This window comes from Xiphias gladius, chromosome 5 (assembly GCF_016859285.1).
Source record: "Xiphias gladius isolate SHS-SW01 ecotype Sanya breed wild chromosome 5, ASM1685928v1, whole genome shotgun sequence".
Taxonomy (NCBI): Eukaryota; Metazoa; Chordata; class Actinopteri; order Istiophoriformes; family Xiphiidae; genus Xiphias; species Xiphias gladius.
Genome location: NC_053404.1, coordinates 20,864,501 through 20,885,092, shown reverse-complemented (window position 1 = coordinate 20,885,092; position 20,592 = coordinate 20,864,501). Strand labels below are relative to the sequence as shown.

The following is a 20,592-nucleotide window of genomic DNA, read 5'->3' as shown; positions in this document are numbered from 1 at the left end:
AACCAGTGTAGGCCTATGAACTCCCAAAAACGACAGATTGGCTCTGTGATGAACTTGGTTAAAAATTCTCCTGTGCCATACATGGTGAGTTCTTCTGTCCCCGTATTGTCGACTCAATGCGTAGAAACTTTTGAGTAGCGTTTGTTTATGGTCCATTTTGTTTGTTTTTTGTTATTTCAATGGGTTTCCGTCTCTTATTTTGTATTCTGATTTAAAATCTAAATTAAAGTAAAGATATGTCATTGCTTTAAATCTATTTCTTGGTTTCTTTTTACCTGTTACTTTATTACTCTCCTTAACCCAAACAACAACAGCATTAGAAAAACCAAACAAAAATCATTCGCATTTTAACTCTGTTTATCATATTTTATTTTTGGTCTCAGGTTCAACTACAAAAACAAACACCTCTGCCATTACCGCAATTAATAACTTAACAAAAATTATGCCACAAAAATCAGCTTTAAAACTGCCTAAAATTACTGAATTCTCAGAAGGTATTTCTGTCAAATTAATAAATGGTAGTCTAAATAAGCAGAAAATGTTTTACGCTCCGGTTTTGCTGGAATGTCGTTGTTATACTACGTTGTTTTCACTCGGTACTGCATCTTCACTGCACCAGTCGTGGCACGGTTGCGAAACTAAGTCTACGATACAGTTGATTTCCCTTTTTTTCATCTAGAAAAAAGATCCAAACTTAGCTTCATGATTCATACAAACCTAGTTGTGTGCTGCTAACCACTTAGGAACAAAATTAACGTTTCACCCCACCCCGAATAAGTCATCAGTTCAGTGAGAACAGTTGCTAAAGACTTATGTCTTATATTACATTAATAAATGAGTGTGCAGTGGTATTTCTAAATGGGAAATTCCTGTGTAACAGTACGAAAAGGGGTAGTTAAACTGTGACTTGGAGTTAATCGTTTTAACAGCAACGACTGTGGTTAAAAAAAAAAAAAAAAAAACATATGCGCTGTCTGTAACATTCTTCATGACTTTATGTCTGTGTAACATTGTAAATTTAAGAAATTCCGGCTTGTGCATTCTTTTGTAAAAAAAACAAAACAAAAACAAAACTAACTTTATTTGGCCCATACAAAGTTATACAAAAACATGGAGGATAAACAAGAAACCAAGACAAATAAATTAACTGAATTTTTAATCATTTGTTTTTAGTTTTGTTTGTTTTTTTTTTTTTAAATAAATACAGTAAATATAACTGTCAAACTTTGTTAAAAAAATAGCACCGATGTAGAAGCCGTTTGTTTTTTTCGTTTTTTTTAAATGAACCGCGTTAAGTGTCTTCTCGCGAGATTTGGGCAACAGCGCCCCCTTGTTTATGTGTGGAAAAGCGACCGGAGGTATGAGGAATGCTTCGCGGCTAACGATAGCAAGGTAAACGAATAGGGATATAATTCACTTTCGGTCTACGCTGGCACTCCGGGGATCCACCAAAAGCTGCAGGAGGAAATAATTTCGTATATACCGTTGTTTTTTCCTGCTACATTCCCACCGAGGCGAGCAGCCAGAGCGAGAGAGCCCCGCTAATCCCGAGAAGTGGGAAGCGGCCTGCTTTTGTAGCCGGCTTCCCGGTCCAGACCAGGCGGCTAGTACTGTCACCAGAGCCCCGTGCTTCCGCTGGCTTGTTTTTCTATACGCCGAGAGAAGCGTCGGAGCTTCGGAATTGTTTTTCTTTAAATAATCGCAGCCTCTTTTCACCCGCTCCTATTCACATCGCCGTGCAGCTGTCGGCGTCTCACGCCAAAGGGGACCATTTCAAGCCGGGGCGGCCTGTTTTGTTTTCGAGCCGCCATGAATCTCCGCGAACAATAACACAGCCCTAACAACCCTGCTGGGGCTGCACTGCCGAGCGAAATACGAGACACGGATGCCTCGGTGTGGGATAATAAATGCATCGTGTGATACCAGCTCTGGACCGACGTGAAAACCCGGGACGAGCATGCATGTGGACTATGGAATATCGGGGGGAAAAGCATTGCAGACCGGAGCACTTTGTCACGAAAGCCCCCGTTTGAATTTCCGAGCTGCTGCTGCTAGCTAACCAGCTGCAGGCAACGTTAAAAGGCCACTGGTGGAGGAAAGGGCGCCACACGATGCTTTGTTTAATCATAACTCACGGATTGTATGGAAACGAACCGAACCGACTTGGATGAACCGACGTTTTTATGCCCGGTTGGCCTCCTTGTGAATGCAGTTATAATCGCTCCCATACTTTTAGAGCCGGGAGACCTTAAGGATGGATTGGATGTGACTTGGGATGAGTAACCGCGATTGCTCTGTGCACAGACTGTGTGTATATGTGTGGGATTTACCGACGGGGAACTGAAACGGTTACATCCATCTATGCTCTCTTCAGAGCCACCAGACTCCCTTGACAAAAACAGTCATTTTACCTCACACTACACGGGAGTTGCGGTCAGTTTGTCTTATTGCGCGGCTCTGGTGTTTTAACGTATCAGTACATCTTAACGGAACGGACCGGACCGGACTGGAGCCCCGGGCCAGGCAGCTGAGATGAACCCGGTGAATGCGACCTCTCTTTACGTGTCCGCGAGCCGTTCGGTGCTGCAGTGCGACCCCCGAGACCCCCGGGCCCTCGCGGAGCTCTGCAAGCTGCTGCCGTTTTTCCGCCAGTCCCTGTCCTGCTTGGTCTGCGGTGAGTGTGTGAGATTTTTTAAATTTTATTTCTTTTATTTCTTCATCTTTATTGAATTTGATAATATGCCCGTTTGAACGTGTGCTTTTCGGAGAGGTTTTCCGTAACGTGAGTTGTTGTCAGCTGTGCTCGCAGTGGGAGCGAGCCTTTAAATAATGCCGCTTTCAAGTACAGTCGGAAATATTTTAATCGTCACCAGCAAGGAGCCAAGTGATCAGCGGTTGCGGACTACCACCGCTACAAACACAGCTTTTTACCCAAGTAAAACACCTGAATGTTTCCGCGACCACTGGGGATCAGCAACGACTTGGAGAGAAAACTGCGATTTCTTTACAACGAGAGCTGAATGTTTCCGGAAACGTGCACAGTGGTGTATTCAGATTGTGTGAGGGTCTTTCACATGCAGAAGTTGCATAACCCCTGTCTTTGGATGCCTGGATTTTTCGTGCAGGGAATGTTGCTTTGGACAGACATCTCCTATTAAGACTCATTGCTTGCACTTTTTTTTTTTTTACGGGGGGGGGCATGCTACTAAGTAGTGTTTTATAAAATCTGAAAGCGGAGAGTCCGAAGCGCCGTGAATGCAGCATAACTCACAGCTACACCCATCATGACACACCCCCCTCTGTGTGCTGTTGGGCAGCATCGGGGCGTTTCTCCGTTTATCATGTTGTTTATCATGAGGTCCATCCACTCTCTGGGTGTCATGCTCCTAATCCTTCTCACACTCTCTAATACCTAAAAGCATTTAGAGAAGTAAAATTTAAAAGTTAATTAAATGAAAGGGACACACACACACACACACACACACTGTTTGTCTACTTTAGGAAACAGTTTTGTTTACAGCCTGTAGACACGACTTTAAATGCCAGTGGCTGTAACTATATACAGGATTAAATTGGCCCCGGTTCAAGGTTTCCTGCGGTTAGTCTACTTGTCTTAGGTTGTAAATAAACTTCATCTTTGATTTATTTTGGCGGCACATGTAATGGACATGGTTTTCACTTCTCATACATAATGCAGTAACTTCCCCTTAGCCACGGTGAGTGGATATGCCGTGCTTTGTGTTTTCATGTTGTTCTTGTGGCACTAAAGATGAAGCTTTTATTTTATTTTTTTTGCAGATTTTCAGTAAATTGATGTGTTCGTATATATTTGGATTACGTTTGATTTAAAATTCCCCCGACTTGATGTGAAGTAAAGTTGACTTACAGATAACCTCCATCTCCATTACATAAATAATAGATCAGTCCATATGAAAGCGGTCCATACATTGAGTTAAATATAGACTTCCTGCAGTGACGTGGGATTTATCAGGCAGGCAGTACAGCGTGTGTAAGGTTGGTTGTTTCTTATGAATGGACCTTCATCCTTTTTTTTTTTCCCATCTGCAGCTGCGCTCCCTAGTGATCAGCGTTGCTAAGGAAGCTCCTCTCAAAGAGCGGTTGTCATCCCGCCTGGCAGGTTGCCAGGTTCGCAAATACGGATTGGTTTAGGAAGCTACTGAAATACGGCAAATGAGGAAGCAATAGTTTCTACATCCTGAGTGAAAGCTTGAAAAGCCATGACCGTAGGTTATCGGAGACATGGATCGGCTTGGATACTTAGTCGGATAAAAATTTTATTGCAGTGTTCACGTGGACAAGCTTTGCTGCTTTTTCTGGATCCTGCGAAAGTGTGAATGAATCATCGGTGTGAGAAGATATGCACCGTTCCCGTGAAACGTGTGACGTATTAACATGTAACTGTGTTTGCTCCCTCTCCTCTCAATCTTCAGGCAACCTGCTGCAGGACCCCATCGCTCCCACCGACTCGTCATGTCAGCATTACGTCTGTCGAGGCTGTAAGGGTCAGAGGATGCAGCTGAAGCCGTCCTGTAGTTGGTGTAAGGACTATTCCCGCTTTGAGGAAAACAGACAGCTCTCCTTGCTTGTCCACTGTTACAGGAAGCTCTGTCTCTACATCACCCAGTCGCCACTCGCCCCGCACATAGCCAGCGCCGCCGGTGACTCGCCAGATCTCCAGGCCATCCTCAACGAGGGCCTCACGTTGGCTGAGAGTGAGCCAGAGGCGGAGGACATTTCAGATTCACTCGGGCTGTCACAGACGGCCTCCACCTCCGACTTGGTCCATTCCAATGAGGGTCCTCCCACCAAGGAGTTCAAGGGGGAGGAGCCGAGCCCCGTGAGCGTTAACGGACTGCATGATTGTAACGGCCTGGTCAGTTCGGACTCTCTGCAACCCATCACCGTAGAAACGGGCGGAGGTGTCGCCAAGCAGGAGAGCTTTTCAGAGGAGATCCCGGCGTGTGTGAGCGTCACGGGGACAGGGGGGGCGGGGCTTTGTGACATCAGCACTTTCGGGGATGACCTTAAGCATGGTGGGGGGCCGTTGTTGTTGAGTGTTGAGGAGGTTCTCAGGACTCTGGAGACGGACACTGACCCCGATCCCACACCCGAGCCCAACCTCCAGCCAGACTTCCCTCCCTCTGTACCTCAGTCAAGCCTCAATGGGTCTCACTGCCCATCTGGCCCGGACTCCTCCCGTCTCATCCCCCCCCTCCCCCCAGAGAACAGCTCTCGCCCCCTCCAGCCTCACCCGCAGCCTTCCTTGCAGCCTCCCCCTCAGCCCTCCACAGCCATCCCACGAGTCCCCCCTCGGTGCCACCGCAAGCGTTCCCGCTCAGAAAGTGACAGTGAGAAGGTGCAGCCCCTCCCCATCTCCAGCCTCCTACGAGGGCCACCCCTTGGTGCCAACAGTTCCCCCCACCACCCTAACCCCGGTGCAACCACCAAACAGGAGCCTAAATTTCCTGCGACCACGCCCCACCCCCACCTGGCCCCGATGCCTAACGGCGGTCCACCTAAAGTGGGCAAGGCTGTGCTTGTCTCCAACAAGGCACTGAAAAAGACAGTGGAGCATCATGGGCCCACCAAGAAGGCTTACAGCAAGGCCAGGCAAGGGGCCCCAAAACCCCGCGCACAGCCCCGTGACCGAGTGCCCCCCCACCCCCATGCGCACCCCCTGACACACCCACCCAGCCCCTCGAAGCCACTGTATAAGAAGCCCGTGGAGAAGAAGGGCTGCAAGTGCGGCCGAGCTACGCAGAACCCATCAGTGTTGACCTGTAGGGGGCAGCGCTGCCCTTGCTACTCCAACCGCAAGGTGAGAATAATGTTGACCCTGCTCCCAGTCTTCAGAAGTACAGCACAAGTCCGCCCCCCCTCCCCAAAACCTGAACGGCTAAAAGCGCATATACTAACAAACTGGATGTCCACCGGGAGGCTCGTTACATTTGACTGATGGCTTGTGTTTGTTTACGTTACATAGTCTTATGACTGATTTGTTTCTCTGGGAGTCTCGCATGGGGCTGAAATAACACACCCAACACCTATACAGTGCGCTGCCCTTTCAGCTAAAGGTGACACCGTGAGCATCTGTTAAAATAATTCATTTTAAATAGCTTCTAAAACAAATAGAACTAACGTGAATTTTTTGGTATCCCCTAGAGGAGCCACTGCTATTCATCATAGTTGGTTGTTAATGGTTTAGACGACCCCTTTCTGCTTTACAGCACCCGGTGGTTTTAGCAAATAGTTGGTGAAACATTTCTATGGGTTTATTCCATTAAGCTAGAGTGAATGACAAGCTAAAGCCTGTGTTCTGGTCAAGCATACTTTGCTGTTTTTGAGTTGGAACCTATAACACGCCTGTAAAAATAAATAAATAAATATATAAACAGTCTCAACTCAAGAACCACTCGTTGTGGAACTTTTGACCGCGTTACACTGCCTTGATCGGCAGTTGTATTTTGTTCACTTGTGGCAGAAGGTCAGAATCAGCATTACTCTGAGCACCTCTAGGACGTCTATTCCATGCTGACTCGACTGATATTGACAGTTGGGTCTTGGCCTTGGAAACAGCAGTCGACGAAACAGTCTGTTTAACCTTTGTCTTTATAACCGCCGGACTGTCTGTCGGGTTGTCATTATTTATTAAGCCATTTTGCTGCTGATCGTTGTTGTTTTCCCCTAGGCGTGTCTGGACTGCATCTGCCGCGGCTGCCAGAACTCCTACATGGCTAACGGAGAGAAGAAGCTGGAGGCCTTCGCCGTGCCGGAGAAAGCTCTGGAACAGACCCGACTCACGCTGGGAATCAACCTGACCAGTATCACCGCGGCGGCCCTCCGCAGCCCGGCCACCAGCTCCCCCGGCAACACCCTCCTCAACGTCACCGCGGCCACGGGGGCGCCCGTCACGGCCACCTTCCTGTCGGGGGCGGGGCACGACAACAGGGGCTTCGACGATTCACTGGAGATGCGGTTTGACTGTTGAGGTCGCGTCCCTCCTTCCGGTCGGTCGTCGCGCACATTCCCCCGCCCCGCCGGCTGGGCGTTATCCATCGGGTCGTGCCAGGGACCTGCAGTGGCGGAGCCAGAACAAGGCAGCTACAGTGAGAGGCGGTAGTGAGGGTCACCAGCCGAAGCTGAGGGGTCGCCCTCCGTCCATCGCCCGAAACTGCACCGTGCTTGTGGTCTTGCATACAGTTGCAGCGTGGAAGAGAAGAAGGAAGAGAGAGAGGAAATGTAGCGTTACTGTATGTGCAGAGATTTCATTTCAGTGGAGATCGAGTTTCTTTTTTTGTTTTCTTCTCTACTATGGGTAATGCGTAGAGCATGTTGTGTAGCTAAGTCGGGAGTGTTGACCGCGGTCACATGCCTCTGTGTGTGTGTGTGTGTGTGTGTGTGTGTGTGTGTGTGCGTGCGTGCGTGCGTGCGTGCGTGCATGTGAGTGTGTATGTATGAGGGGAAGGGTTTGGTTTGGAGATGAACCTTATTAGCAGGAACGGAGACATCATCATCATCATCATCATCATCATGATCATCCTCATCATCAGAGACTGGTGTAATTTATATAAAAGAGAGAACTTTTTGTACATGGACTTACCAGTTTCCATTTAAGAAGACATTTTATGATATATTTTATAATTTACATTTAAAGCAATGGAAGCCAGTGCAGGGGCAGACCTGCATTCAACCAGAATACTTTCACACAGGTGAGCAGTGGCTTGTGTTTCGTAAAGTGTAGACCACCGGAAATAAATCCCGACATTGACGTAAACCTGAACGTAAAAATTGAAACGGTCCAGTCTCTGATATCTTAAGCCGCAAGAACCGGGATGTGAATTTAACACCACCAGCCAAAAAAAAAAAAAAAAAAATGTCCGTTTTGATTCTTGTCTGCTGAATGTTGAATGCGTCGTGACACCCAAAGATCAGGCCGAGATGTTGTTGCATAATAAAAAAACAAACCAAAACATATTGGATTGGTTCAAAGGGTCAATTGTGCAGTCAACCAGCCAGTGTGGCTGAAGGAAGAGAAAACTCCTATCTCTGGTTTGCTGTTGAAATATACCGAGGTTGTGAGATAACCTGCTAAACATTTGTGTGTTCTTGTATAAGCACTTTTTTCCCCCCACTTTCTCACACTGGCCACACACACACATCTTAAAACCACCAAGTTTCTGACCCTGTTCTTACCTGTGCTATTAAAAAAACAACAAAAAAAAACAAAAAAACAAAAACCTCTGGTTGATTGCAGGCTCCGCACGCTGTTTTTTTCACAAGTTTTTGGTTTCTGAAAGCTACACACATGCTGCTAAATACCACAAAGGACTCAAGGAGGAGAGCACACCAGTTTTCCTCTTCTCTTGTTCAGTTCTTCTTTTTTTTTTTTTTTTAAATAATAAGTTTTGTTAACATTTGCAGTATTTATTGGACGTCTCCTAACACAGGGTTACGTGTTGGGCTTCATTTTCGCCTGGTCTGCCTGTCGAGTCTGTCGATCCAGTCTGGACTGTTTTTTTTTTTGTTTGTTTGTTTGTTTGTTTTTGTCTCAGTTTAAGTTGCTGTCTTTTTCTTAGTGTTAGTTTTCCGGTGTCTCCAAATGGTTTTTTTTTTTTTTTTTTTGTTCTCCCTCGGGGCATTTAAATACCTGTAATATAACTGTAACATATTTCCACAAAAAAGAGAGAAAAATCAAGAACTTACTGAAGCGTTGTGTGGTTTTTTTGTGTTGTGGGCTGCCCCTGCGCCGCTGAGGGACGGCGGACTTGAGGGGACATTTGGTGCACGCCAGCAGGGGGCGGGACACCCCCTCGGTAATGTCCAGCGGGTCTACGACAGACCCCCCCCCCCCCCAATCCGTGGGACCAGTCTAGGGCGAACCTCGGCCGCACAGCCCCCCTCCCCTCGCAGCTACGCTATCATCATCATTATTATTATTATTATTGAAATGGCTTCGCTATACATGACGGTGCTCATCCAGACTTTGCTGAGCCACACTGAAGCCGAGAAAAGTGCTCGGAGACACTGACACTCAAACTTGTAGACACCCGTTCCTTTTTCTTTATTTTCTTCTTTTTTTAAGTGTCTTTATTTCACATATATACAGGCAAGAGCATTGGTGTATTTACATTCACATTTGTTTTGATCTGCTTGGTTAAAACAGAATTTTTTCCGATGATTCTGACCAGTGTACAGTTTTCGTCTTCTTGGTGCCTTTCAGGTCTTCGCCGCTCCGGCTGACGGGAGGGCGACCGGCCCCGCGGGTCGGATGTCTCCTCTTATCGCCGCGTACGGGAGGCCGGAGTCTTGAGGTGCGGCCTCATGTCACGGCAGCGTCCCGGGTCTAGTATACGGCGCTGATCGGGCGTAAAAGGGGGGGGGGGGGGGCGAGCGTCGCTTGTGACATACACCTCACAATCAGTCAGTCATGCCAATACCATGCAAATGGAAAACCCCCCCTATCCACTCTACAACACCTTTGGTCCTGGAGTGTAAATTTATTGCAGCGTGGATACCAAGACTAAAATGACCACTTTAATTAAAAAAAGAGAGAAAGTCCATACATTCATAGCAAAAAACAAGAAATTAAGGTGGAAAAAGTCTCGTCCTGTATTTACATAAATAATACAGTGATGCTGCATCCATGTCACATTGGTTAAAAACGAGAAATTACACTTAGTTTCTGAGTCTTAATTGGAAATCATTACAACAATAATTAGAGTTGGATGAATCGGTGATGGCAATTGGCTTAAGTCGTGATTTTAATCAGAGCACTCGGAAAAGTCTTCATAACCAGTACAGAGAGTAGTCAAAGTCCACTTATTAGGTGTCTCCTGGACGCGTTTCATGGCTTCACGTGACCTAGGTATGAAAGTTTGACCACGTGATAACAGGTGATGGTATGTCGGGCCGTCAGTCGTGACTGCATCGGTCGACGAAGACCACGAGAGGCTGGCTCAAGAATTTCTTTAGTCAAAAAAAAAAAAAAACTGCCACTTCCTGGATGAAGGGGTGAAGCTCGTAGCTCAGTCACGTTCAGTGATGCATCCGGCTCTCCCTCTGCCGCACGTGATCGATCGTTGGGGTTTACGGGGGCCCCGGGCGTCGCTGGGTCTGCTGCAGTTTTCACCACAGCAGCTCATCCCACCACATGGAAGAGGGCAGGGCTGCAAAAGGAAAAAAAAAAGACAAAAAACAAAACAAAAAAAAACACAATCCCATGTTTCTGCTGTTTGGATGATGATGTCGGTGGTTGTCGGCCACATCTGCAGATCACATCTGCCTTCAATCCAACATAACACGAATGCCCAGGAATACCAACCCTGGCAGGGGAGTGGAGGAGCCCACATGCCGGAGGCAACCGACGGCAGAGCGAAAGACTGCGACGCTGCTGCCAACAAACACACAAGTAGCAGTGATTTAAATTTTTTACCTTAAAACTAACGAAGGACGAGGTGATGAAGTTACACCTTTAATCTTCTGGTGGTCAGCGCGGGCAGCCCACCCTCCAAACTGGGTCTGAAGGGCCTCTAATGGCAGCGGGGGGCCATCATTAGTAAATCGCCCCTTAAGTTCATGCCTGACATCCTACGGAGGGGGAATTCAGAGTTGACCCCAGACCCCGCATTTGCAGCCCGATTGGGGGGAAAAAAATTTAAAAGCGAAACACAAAGTATAGCACAATATTTACATCTTTACAAAAACACACAGGTGCACACAATTAACACGCGTGTGTGTGTGTGTGTGTGTGGCCCCGGCCCCAGATAATCACTGATATCCATCTGAAGAAGAGTTTCATTAAAAAAAAAAAAAAAAACATTTCTTTCAGGTGGTTTTACTGGAAAGAAGAAAACACTGGGTCTCTGCTATAAAATTAGTAACAAATAATGTAATATATGCAAAGTGAACCATTGTTGCAGTGACTTTACTTCCCTATAGGTGGCGCAGGTCGGCGTGTGCGCATCTGAGCTGACAATGAACCCAACGGCTCCCCCTCCTGGAGAAACTGGAGGCTGCTAACGGTGAGTTTTTGTTAATTTGTGATTTAATTAAAAGCTTATTTTGAAAAAGGTGCTTCACATGGCGTCGCAAAATATATCTATATCTATATCTATATATAGATATAGATATAGATGCATTCTGGTGTGTAATCTATACTGTGCTGCCGTTTTCTTTCCCCACCACCTCACACAAATTGTAGCTTAGATTCATACGTCACATGACTGCGGCGTGTGGCGTAAAGCTGGGAGAGCCAACATTTTTTAGCGTCACCTGATTTTGCTTGTTGGATCAGGCGAAAAAAAAACAAAACAAAAAAAACAAGTCAACTTAGGGTTTAAAGGTTTTCGATGTTTTCACACACGCCTGCTTCGAGGTCATGTGACGACCGCATGTCACCTGCACGTATTGCGTGCACCTGTGAGTTTCTACTGCGAGACGTGATCGCGGCAAAGGCTACGACGCAGCCGGAGCGATCCGCTTCCCCTTGTGGTTTGAAGGGAGAATGGCAGGACCTGTGGGAAACGCAAGGATGCAGGCCGCGACCAGACGCCGGGACCCGACGCCGCTGGGCAGAATGTGATCTTTGTTTACGAAAAACAAATTTTACTAAGCGCTGTAGATTATAGGTGCAGCTAATAAAACCGGTGACTGCAGCTTGCGTAGCGGCTGACATTGAGTCCGCCTCAAAGAAAACTGTCCCTGTTGGAGACGACGGTTTTTTTAGCGACACACATACGCGCAGCCCTTAAAATCCGCGTCAGTCTCCCGTCTCTACTCCGTCCGCAAAAACCAGTGTTGGCAAATATTTTTCGGTCGTGATTCTGAGCAACCCCCCGTGGCTCCTCGTTTCAGTTTTTCCACTTTTCATGGGTGCATCATCAGGAGAAGTCTATAATCATATAATCAGATCGGGGGGGGATTTCCTCCTGTCCCGGCTCCTGCGTCCGATTCTCTAGCTGATCAGGAAAGCGCCAAAGAAGCTGCTCTTCTCGTCCATGTCCACGGCAGAGGCGTTCGTCACGGTGACAAACAGGCGGTCGCCAGCGCTGAGCGGGAACAGCCCCCCCTGGTGGGCGGAGTGCAGGGAGAACTGGGATCCCCGGGACCAGCAGGAAGTCCGGCTCGTCTTCATCAGCAGGATGGGAACCGGGTAGGAGCTCACCTGGCGAGAGAGGGAGAGCTGAGTGAGAGGGGGTCTGGTTAACCAGCTCGGCTGTCGCACGGGATAGTTTGACTGACTCTGGATTTTTTTTTAAGGCCTACGACATTTGAAGGTTTAAAAATCAAATAAAATCAGATAAATGTATCTATGTAAAATTATTTTATTATTTTTTAAACATAAGCACATAACATTTTTGATGGGCGTCCCTTAAATTGGTTTTTTAAAGGGACTGTACTGATCAGGGAATTTAACTGTTAATAAGTGTACCAGTGCCCTCTGGTGGACACATTATGTCATAACAACCACAACAACAACACTATTTCTGAATGACCTCAAAACGTAGTTTTATCCTTCAGGTGCTGACAGTCTCTTACTCGCTCTGATACCAGTGTGTCTGTGATAGGTTAATATCGGCGGCTGATCCCGACCACGCCGACGCACCGGACTTCGGACACACGCTCCACGTTCCGCCCTTGAGCGCGCAGGCGAGGTCGCCTATGACCCCAAAAGGACCTTGACTCAGACTGGACATCGGTTTTACCGTCACAGCCAAACCGGGGACAATTCTACACACCCAGGCGCCGGCTTTGTGGAAACACCGTCTTAAAAGGATGTTTCATTAAAACAGCATTTGGTGGGTGGTTCCCGGCGGTCCTTCGAAGGCACGATCTGCGAGCTGCAAGTTGAAGAGGAAGATCGTCCCGGCATCAAAGTTGAAACGCACACCAGAATCTGTAACTTCAGAATCGATTTGCACGCCTTTCATTACTCGACCAAAGCAATAACTCCCGTCGAGCTCCAAATGAATGAACTTTTTTTTTTTAATAAACCAGAAAAAGACCATTTTACTTCCACTTTTCCCCCCAAATTCCCCCAAATTTAATTCAACGCTTAAACATTGCCATCGCAGTATTTGCTGTATCTTACTTTTTCCGTTACTTTATTTCTTATTTTCAACAGTTTTTTTTTTTTTTTAGCCTCACTGTGTTTGTATTTGTGGCATGTGATGCGTAACGTCTAGTTTTATCTGACAAAGCTGAAAGAGATCAGGGTTTGGCTGGTTCCTATGAGGTGACACATGCTCCCTGTCTGGATTCACACGAGTCACTTGGCATTTCATTTGTCACGCTCTGAAGGCACCGCTACCCGAGCATACTCTGCTGCTGTGAATCACCAGTCTGTGGTTTTGCAGTGCAACAAAAAACAAAATCAGCAGACGCGTCCTCGTTGCCGGGCGGTAGAGGCACGTACCACTTGTCTCTCTGCCGACTGACGGATATATAGAGCCATTTTTTTCAAAACTTGCTCAGCGGAGAGTGGATTTTCAAAATGAACGTGAAAATGACTCGCCACAGTGGTGTTGAAATCAGAGCAGACGCCCACCTTTTTGTAGACATACTGCAGCAGGGGCCTCCCTCTGTCCTCCACCTCCTCGCCCTCCTCGCCCTCCTCCTCCAGGGAGTGGGTGTGTCTGAAGTAGGTCTGGGCGTAGACGTAGTAGAGGCCCGGCTGCGGCACCACCAGCTCCCCGTCCACCAGCTGGACGTCCTGGAGGAAGGCCAGCCCCTTCTGTCCCTCCCACCACGAGATCTTCTGGCCCTGGACTCGACGCCCTGTTGAGACGGGAGCTGTGGAAAACAAAACGCATTTCGGAATAAAGTGGATCAAGAACACAGACCGGGGGCGGGGGGGGGTTAGTTACGGAAGCCCATTTCCACCAAGGAGAGAAAAAGAAAACAGATGAGTGTCAGGACTGACAAAATGGTGGGAGGACAGTGAGTTGAAATTGGTGAAATGGATGAAAAGAAATGAGAGGTTAGGGTTGCTGAAAATAAAAATAGGTCAAAGTTATGAGATTCTAAGTCAAAACCTTCCTAGGTCTAAATTGGGGCATTGATTAAGTCTAAGTTATGATTTTGTAAGTCCACTACTAATATTAGTTAGTAGGAAATTTTAAAAATGTCACTTACTATCTCATAATTTTGACATAGGCAAAATGTTTGACCCCCAACATAAGTTTTTTTTTTAATTTATCATTCCTCATTTTTATGTTTTTTGTTTTGTTTTTTTTCTTTTCTTGGCAGGATAGGGCTTCCATAGTTTTGTAGTCACATATTGACGAAAATACACATTTCATCCAAATTTAAATTCGTTTTTGTTAAGATTTATCCTTTTATGACAAAGGCTCACTTGCCATCATTTTTTTTTTTTTTTTTTTTTTTTTTTATGTAGTTGCAGCTTTCAGGTCTGCTGACCGTCTCCGGGCAACACTCAGAAAAAAATCCCAAAACGGCTAAAATCAAACCGTACTTCTACGTTTGTTGATGACCCCCGAGGCAAATTCCTAAAAGATCTTCGGCTCATCCAGTTTGCGGACTAGCCGCTCTTACCGAACCCCCCGACGACGAAAAAGTCGCCGGCTGCTTTCAAACCAAACCCCAAACCACAACCCAGATGAGCAGCATGCAGTCAGACACTGTTGGTCGGGGTTGACCTCTGCAGGGCTCACCTCCTCCCTCTCGCTCCAGTTTGGGCACAAAGCTGCCGGTGACGTGGGCGGCCACTTTGGGGCGAGGTAAGGCCCTGTCCTCCATCACAAGTGAGGGCAGCACGCGAGACACTTCATCTAATATGGAAAAAGGAATAAAATAACAAAACAAAACAAAAAGTCAGTGAACAAATAACACATCGACAAAATGATAAGGGAAAACCAAAACAGTCTTTAACTAGTTTTTGTAGTAAATAGGACTCATATCTGCCTGATACCATTAAACAGTCCAAAGTGCTTCTTTTAATGGGTTATTGATTGGTTTGTATGTCATGGTTTGGTTTTTCTCACCTCTTACTGCCGAGGAAATCTGCCTCTGGTAACGCTGGGACAGGGACTGCAAGGAAAACATTGGACTCTATTTATTACAGAACGCGTGGATGTATTTTTGTTGCATTACCAGTGCCAGTAGCCCCCGTCGTCCCTCACATGAAAGTCGGAAATCTGTTCCCGAGGTTTCCCTTTATAGCAGTGTTGTAGAAAATTAATCCAGTAGAACCGGGAAGAGACAAACAAAAACATGGGACTGAACGCTAACTTTCAGCTTCCAAAGGAACGTATATAACATTTGCCAGAGGCGCCTGTGGCTCGCACCACGCCCCTGCCAAGCAGCCGCTGTTTGAGTTTTGGCCCTGAAATTCCGCTGACATCAGGAATGGGAAATCTGCTCCGGTGAATAAAAAGGAGCTTTCATGTTGGGGTTGAGCAAAAGATCCTTCCCTGGTAATCGGCCCCTCTCACTCTTCCTCGTATTTGACATTCCTTAACACAATTAATTGGCTCCAAAAGGTGCAGCTACTGCCAAACTGATTTACAGTTTTTTTCTCTGTAAAACTGGCTTCTGAACTTAAAGAGAAATTGGAAAAGCATGATTTAAAAAAAAAAAAAAGAGTCCAGAACGGGAAAAGAGAGAGTAAAAAGTAAAAAGTGACGTTTTTTTCATATTATATGTTAACTAGAATGGCACTCAGTAGAGCGCAGAGCTCCGCCGAGGCCAGCGTCAAACAACATGCACCAGACTTCAGAGGAAAAAATTCAAATTCAGAGAAAATGATCTGGATCTGCCCCAAAATTGAAGGGGCTCTTCCCCCTGTCCCCTGTCCCGTTCCCCTCCGCCAAGCTCAGTGCTTTTTTTGCGTAATCCTGCCGACAAACAACCCCAACAAACAAACGGACACGGGTGAAAAAAAAAACAACCTCCCCGGCGGAGGAAATAACAATAAATAACTCGTGCAGCAGGAGGAAAGTTTCACCAGTGTAGCTGCGGCTCTGACCGGTTGCCAGTGGAGGTTTCTAGAGGTTAATGCTTTCCGCTTCACAAATGTTTTTACAGCTTCAGCAATAAATGAGAGGATGGTGAAGGAAAGCGGCACATTCAGTCAGTGTGACCGCACATGTACGGGTAGTATAATGACTCTCAGACTCCAGTGTTCTCTGAAGTCTGACGTTGGTTTTGGATGAAACAGGACATGAAGCCAGACTTTGTTTTGAGGGGGAACCCGGGCTGAAACTCAGAGGAGGATCTGCAGGTTTTTACGTGATTAAATTTACCATGGAATTTATATGTAAAAGCCCCTAAACACAAGATGTCTAGCAAAAAAAAAAAAAAGGGGTGTGATGCTGCAAATGTGGGGCCACCACTCGTAGTGAGATATGGGAGGTTCAGGGGCTTCAGCACATACAGAGAAGCTCAAACGACGTTGGACACTGCTCAGTTAAATTAAAAACACCACACAGACTCCACTATTCCAAACTGAAAAAAAAACTCCAAATCGATCTGGACGTTTCCCTCATATTTATTTATTGTCCGCATAAACAACCTTGACTCAAAGGTTTTATTCATGTATACTAAAATTCCACCCTATCGGTCTGGCATTTTTCACATTATTTCTAAAGTTGTAACTTGCAATTTAGAGCCAGAGCTTTTACTTCTCATCCTTGGCTCAACGCTGATCTTTACTTCGGACGAGACAAAGCCTCCGGCGCAACACCTGCGGCTCCTACTTGCCGCGACGACTGTCAATCAGCAACCCATGAAATAGTTGTGAAGATATTTTCCATTAAAGAAATAAATAAAATTACAAAAATGTCGCCATCCTGGTGCACTGGAGGAAAAGTCAGGGGATCAGGCAAGTCAGCGTGAGTCGTCCTCTGGGCGCGATGAATGTCTGTACAGCATTTCGTGGCAATCCATCCAGTAGCTGTTGAGAAATTTCAGTCTGGACCAAAGTGGTGGACCGGCCGACGGACTGACATTGCCGTGTCCTGAACTAAAATTAAAATCGGGCAGCTGAGTCAGAAAATAACCGACTTGTGTTGTTTAAGAGGAGCAGCGATGCCAGAGGAGGAGAAACGGGACAAGGGAACGAAAACACACACAGATAGCAAGTAAAGGAAAAAGAATAGCTCTGTGTGTGGGTGTGTGTGTGTGTGTGTGTGTGTGTGTGTGAGAGCAGGGCAGGTGAATGCATTCCTGTGCTGATTAAACCGCACAGGATCACATCCAGCTATGAAGGAGCTCATTGTGCGTCTGCAGACAGTGATTTGGATCATTTCGGCATTTTCCTTCTCCTGCTAATGTTCAAGAGCTGAGCTCTGCAGAACAGGAAGCCCCTAATAATAATGACGATAGGAATAATGACTTTGGGATCCGTTCACTATGCTTACAGGGACCTAGTGTCCTCATAAGTCACCTTGTTGCCTCTCACTTAAAAGGGACATTAAAGTCAAAGGCCGGGAGGTGATCTACATTTTAGTTATTGTCAAGAAGTAACCTGAAAAGACCAAAACAGTTAATGTGTTCGATCTTCTCCCAACACCTCGGCTTCGCTACCCTGTCTCTGGCTCTCAGGTCCGAGTCCACTGGCTCCAACTGAAGCCTTTAAACCTGCCGTGCGGGACTTCTGTCTCCCCCTTCAGGCGGTGACCGTAACTACCCAAATTTTTACAGATGGCGACCTGTCCCAAGAGCAGCGGGGCGACATCCGCGTCCGCCCTCGGTCCCTTTCTCTGCGGTGTCTCCAGAGGGAGCAGTGTGAAGTCTGCTCCCTCTGGAGACACTGCTCCTCAAGTGATGTCACTTGAGTCGGCGTTGGTCGGGTCTGAAGACTACAAGTTTGAAGTCTGTAGCCCGCCCCCCCCCCCCCCCGATCTCTGCTGCAGGCTACAGGCTCCAGGCTACATTAGCCGCTACTAGCACACCGCAGCCGAATCTCTGACTGAACTGCAGCCGAGCTGCATTGTGGGTAATGTAGGTGCCGGGTCTTGATCAGGAAAAGGAATGTGTGGAATTAAAAAAAATATCTCCTGATTTTCTGCAATGATTTTGATCTTTTAAAACAAAAACTTTATTAATAATAAAAATAATAGTAATAATATAAATAAATTAAACTGGAAATTGAGGGAGTCCTTTATTACAAGGAGTTCGGGCCACAACTAACGCCTTCGTATTTTCATAATCGATTAATCTGCGATAAATCACTGTGTGTATAAAATGTGAAAAAATATTGAAAAATGCCATATTGTAATTTTCCGGGGTGAAATCTTCAAATTGACCATTTTATCTGACCACCCACCCGGAAACCCAAGATCGTTCGGTTGACTGTCATATAGGACGAGGACAAGTGTCACGATACTCGCATTTCAGAGGCTGGAGGCAAAGGAAGTCTGACAGTTTAGCTCGAACAACATCTGGTCGACTATCAAGATGCAGTAGTTGCCCATTAATTTTCCAAAATCAACAAATTCTTCAGCTCTGAACGGGGCCGAAACTCTACTCTGCTGTTCTCATGACTGAATATTTTCATACCGGCAGGAGAGAAGTATTTTTGATTCCTTAAATCTCTTCAAATCAGCATGAAATCTTGTCTGTCAATGTGCCTTGTTTTTCAGTTTCCCTTCCCTTTCCCTGAGAAAAACCGGTGACTCCGCTCCGACGAAATCATCGAGAGAAATCTCGCCGTTCTCAAAAAGCGCGATTACGTAAGCGGCAGCGATACGATAATATCGTTAAATCCGCATCATCAATTGCTCCGTTGGCCTTTTGCAGCTGAAGTGTGGGGGGGGTGGTTAGTAATGTCTCCAAACTCCAGTGGGCGGGGAGTTTTTGATCCAGCGCAGAAAACTGAGCTTTGAAAGCCAGAAATCTCAGCAGCTGGCCAAATAATCACTGAGTCATTAATACTGATCATCAACTACTGATACTGTGGGCAAGTGAGGTAATGCTGGACGCAGCAGCTAAGGTTGAGATTGGAAGGGGGGGGGTCCTGAGGGGCAAGTCCGGTGTTCAGAGGGTCAGGCCCCGGGGGTGAGCGTCGTTTCACGTTACCTTCTCGATGAGCAGGTGAAGCTGCTGGGTGACCTGCCAGCATGGGTCCCCCCGTACAGCCGTGACGCTCTGCAGGTCGGCGCCCGTCAGGCAGGACACACTGCTCCTGGCAAACGTCTCCTTCATCTGCACAGGGCGAAAGTGTCAGGGCCCAACAATTAGACCCCGGGTCTCCCTCAACCTCCCGTCAGACACGCCTTGGTGGAGGCGACGCTGACTTTCCTTTTCGTTTGTCAGTAAAAACCAAAGCTAGAATGTAAAATCCCTGTTTTTTTAAACGGCATAATTGAGGAAGTTGGCATAAATAACCTTCACAGATCATCATTATCATTGTGTTAAACTTTACTAGGAACCTGAGTCAACATAGTTTCCTGCCATGTGTCCCTTTCCTTTGCCTTTTATCTGTTCAGGATTCAGCTCTTCACATATACTGCTGCTGCTGCTGCTGCTGCATCTCATCCGGATTAATGATTAATCCCTGGAAACCCAGACTGAGAGTTGTCTTGGACTGAGCCCAGGTAACCAAAGGACTCTGGCTTCACCAAAACAAGCAGAACGAGGTTACACGCGCGCGCGCGCGCACGCGCACAAACACACAGTTCTGCAAAAAAAAAAAAAAAAACTCCTCCTGATAATCACAGATAGTCATAAAAAAACATAGCTGCAGTCCACCTCTGCTGCCGCCGCCGCCACAGCAGCTCTCTACTTCCTTGTCCTCTCTGTTTCTGGGTTTGCAAGTTCAGGGGAAAAGAAGGTGTCTGCATGAAGCTGCATCGTGCGGGACTGACTCATTTTAGTGAGAGAGCAAGCTACAGTGTGTGGCCTGGTTTGTGCTCTGGAGCGCAGCAGCAGAACCAGAGAGCATAAAAAAAAAAAAACGAGTTCAGAACCTTTCTCCAAAAACTGCCGACACTAGATCACGCGCTAAAAAGTCTATAATAATCAGAACCAAGTGCTCGAGGTCAACAAGTCTGCATCAAAAACCCGACCTCGCCGTGCGCACTGCATGGCGATGCGTAAAAGCCCCTCCGCGCGTCCCCGGCTCCTCGATCCGAGCCCTCTTTCCCCTTTCTTACCGAGTTGAGAGCCGTGGTGAAGTGCAGCACGGTGATGGTGACAACCACGGTCTGCAGCAGAACCGCCAGCAGCAGCAGCACCCCGAGCTTCGGACCGGAGCCCGTCATAACGACAGACCGCCGTCCGGTACCCGACCAGCGCCGTCGCGTCCCGTTCCCAGACTTCCAGAACAAGAACAATGGCAGAGGGCTGACTCCTTAACTTCTACCCTCCCCGTCCCCTGCACACAGGAGGAGGAGGAGGCGGAGGAGGCGGAGGCGGGGCCGACCTGAAGAACAAGAGCATTTTCCCTCTTTGAATTTCTCCTGGAGACGTTATTGTTTCATTTTTGCGCTGGAAAAACACAGATAGCCTTCTATAGTTTATTGTGAACGCTCATATCACAGCCGCAGATCTCTGTTCCGAGCTTTACTGTGAGAAAAACGCCTTTTTGCATCAGAACACAACCAGAGATAG

General features: G+C 46.9%; 2 protein-coding genes across 4 annotated transcripts; one reads left to right on the top strand and one right to left on the bottom strand.

Annotated features, from left to right (window-relative positions):
• Nucleotides 1-1,326: 1,326 nt before the first annotated feature.
• On the top strand, nucleotides 1,327-7,943 carry LOC120790115 (E3 ubiquitin-protein ligase MSL2-like). Of its 2 annotated transcripts, none has more exons than XM_040127420.1 (3): nucleotides 1,327-2,674; nucleotides 4,452-5,839; nucleotides 6,710-7,943. In XM_040127420.1, the coding sequence occupies exons 1-3, from the start codon at nucleotides 2,533-2,535 to the stop codon at nucleotides 7,007-7,009; spliced, it is 1,830 nt and encodes a 609-aa protein (XP_039983354.1). In that variant the 5' UTR covers nucleotides 1,327-2,532; the 3' UTR covers nucleotides 7,010-7,943. The 2 variants fall into 2 exon arrangements, with proteins under 2 accessions (XP_039983354.1, XP_039983356.1); XM_040127422.1 differs by having other exon boundaries at nucleotides 1,348-1,392.
• A 1,139-nt stretch (nucleotides 7,944-9,082) lies between these two features.
• On the bottom strand, nucleotides 9,083-20,308 carry tnfsf10 (TNF superfamily member 10). Of its 2 annotated transcripts, XR_005707493.1 has the most exons (7): nucleotides 20,136-20,308; nucleotides 19,060-19,185; nucleotides 15,024-15,069; nucleotides 14,694-14,810; nucleotides 13,568-13,812; nucleotides 10,454-12,184; nucleotides 9,083-10,187 (listed from the first exon to the last, which is right to left on the bottom strand). XR_005707493.1 is itself a non-coding variant. In XM_040127287.1 (6 exons), the coding sequence occupies exons 1-6, from the start codon at nucleotides 20,241-20,243 to the stop codon at nucleotides 11,975-11,977; spliced, it is 852 nt and encodes a 283-aa protein (XP_039983221.1). In that variant the 5' UTR covers nucleotides 20,244-20,308; the 3' UTR covers nucleotides 9,083-11,974. The 2 variants fall into 2 exon arrangements, 1 of the variants encoding a protein (XP_039983221.1); XM_040127287.1 differs by having other exon boundaries at nucleotides 9,083-12,184.
• Nucleotides 20,309-20,592: the final 284 nt, after the last annotated feature.

Coding starts and splice junctions, on each gene's coding strand:
- tnfsf10 (XM_040127287.1), bottom strand. CDS start 20,243: ATGACGGGCTCCGGTCCGAAGCTCGGGGTGCTGCTGCTGCTGGCGGTT. Junction 15,070..19,059: donor TTCACCTGCTCATCGAGAAG/GTAACGTGAAAC, acceptor TTTTCCTTGCAG/TCCCTGTCCCAGCGTTACCA. Junction 14,811..15,023: donor GATTTCCTCGGCAGTAAGAG/GTGAGAAAAACC, acceptor TTTCCATATTAG/ATGAAGTGTCTCGCGTGCTG.
- LOC120790115 (XM_040127420.1), top strand. CDS start 2,533: ATGAACCCGGTGAATGCGACCTCTCTTTACGTGTCCGCGAGCCGTTCG. Junction 2,675..4,451: donor CCTGTCCTGCTTGGTCTGCG/GTGAGTGTGTGA, acceptor CTCAATCTTCAG/GCAACCTGCTGCAGGACCCC. Junction 5,840..6,709: donor CTTGCTACTCCAACCGCAAG/GTGAGAATAATG, acceptor GTTTTCCCCTAG/GCGTGTCTGGACTGCATCTG.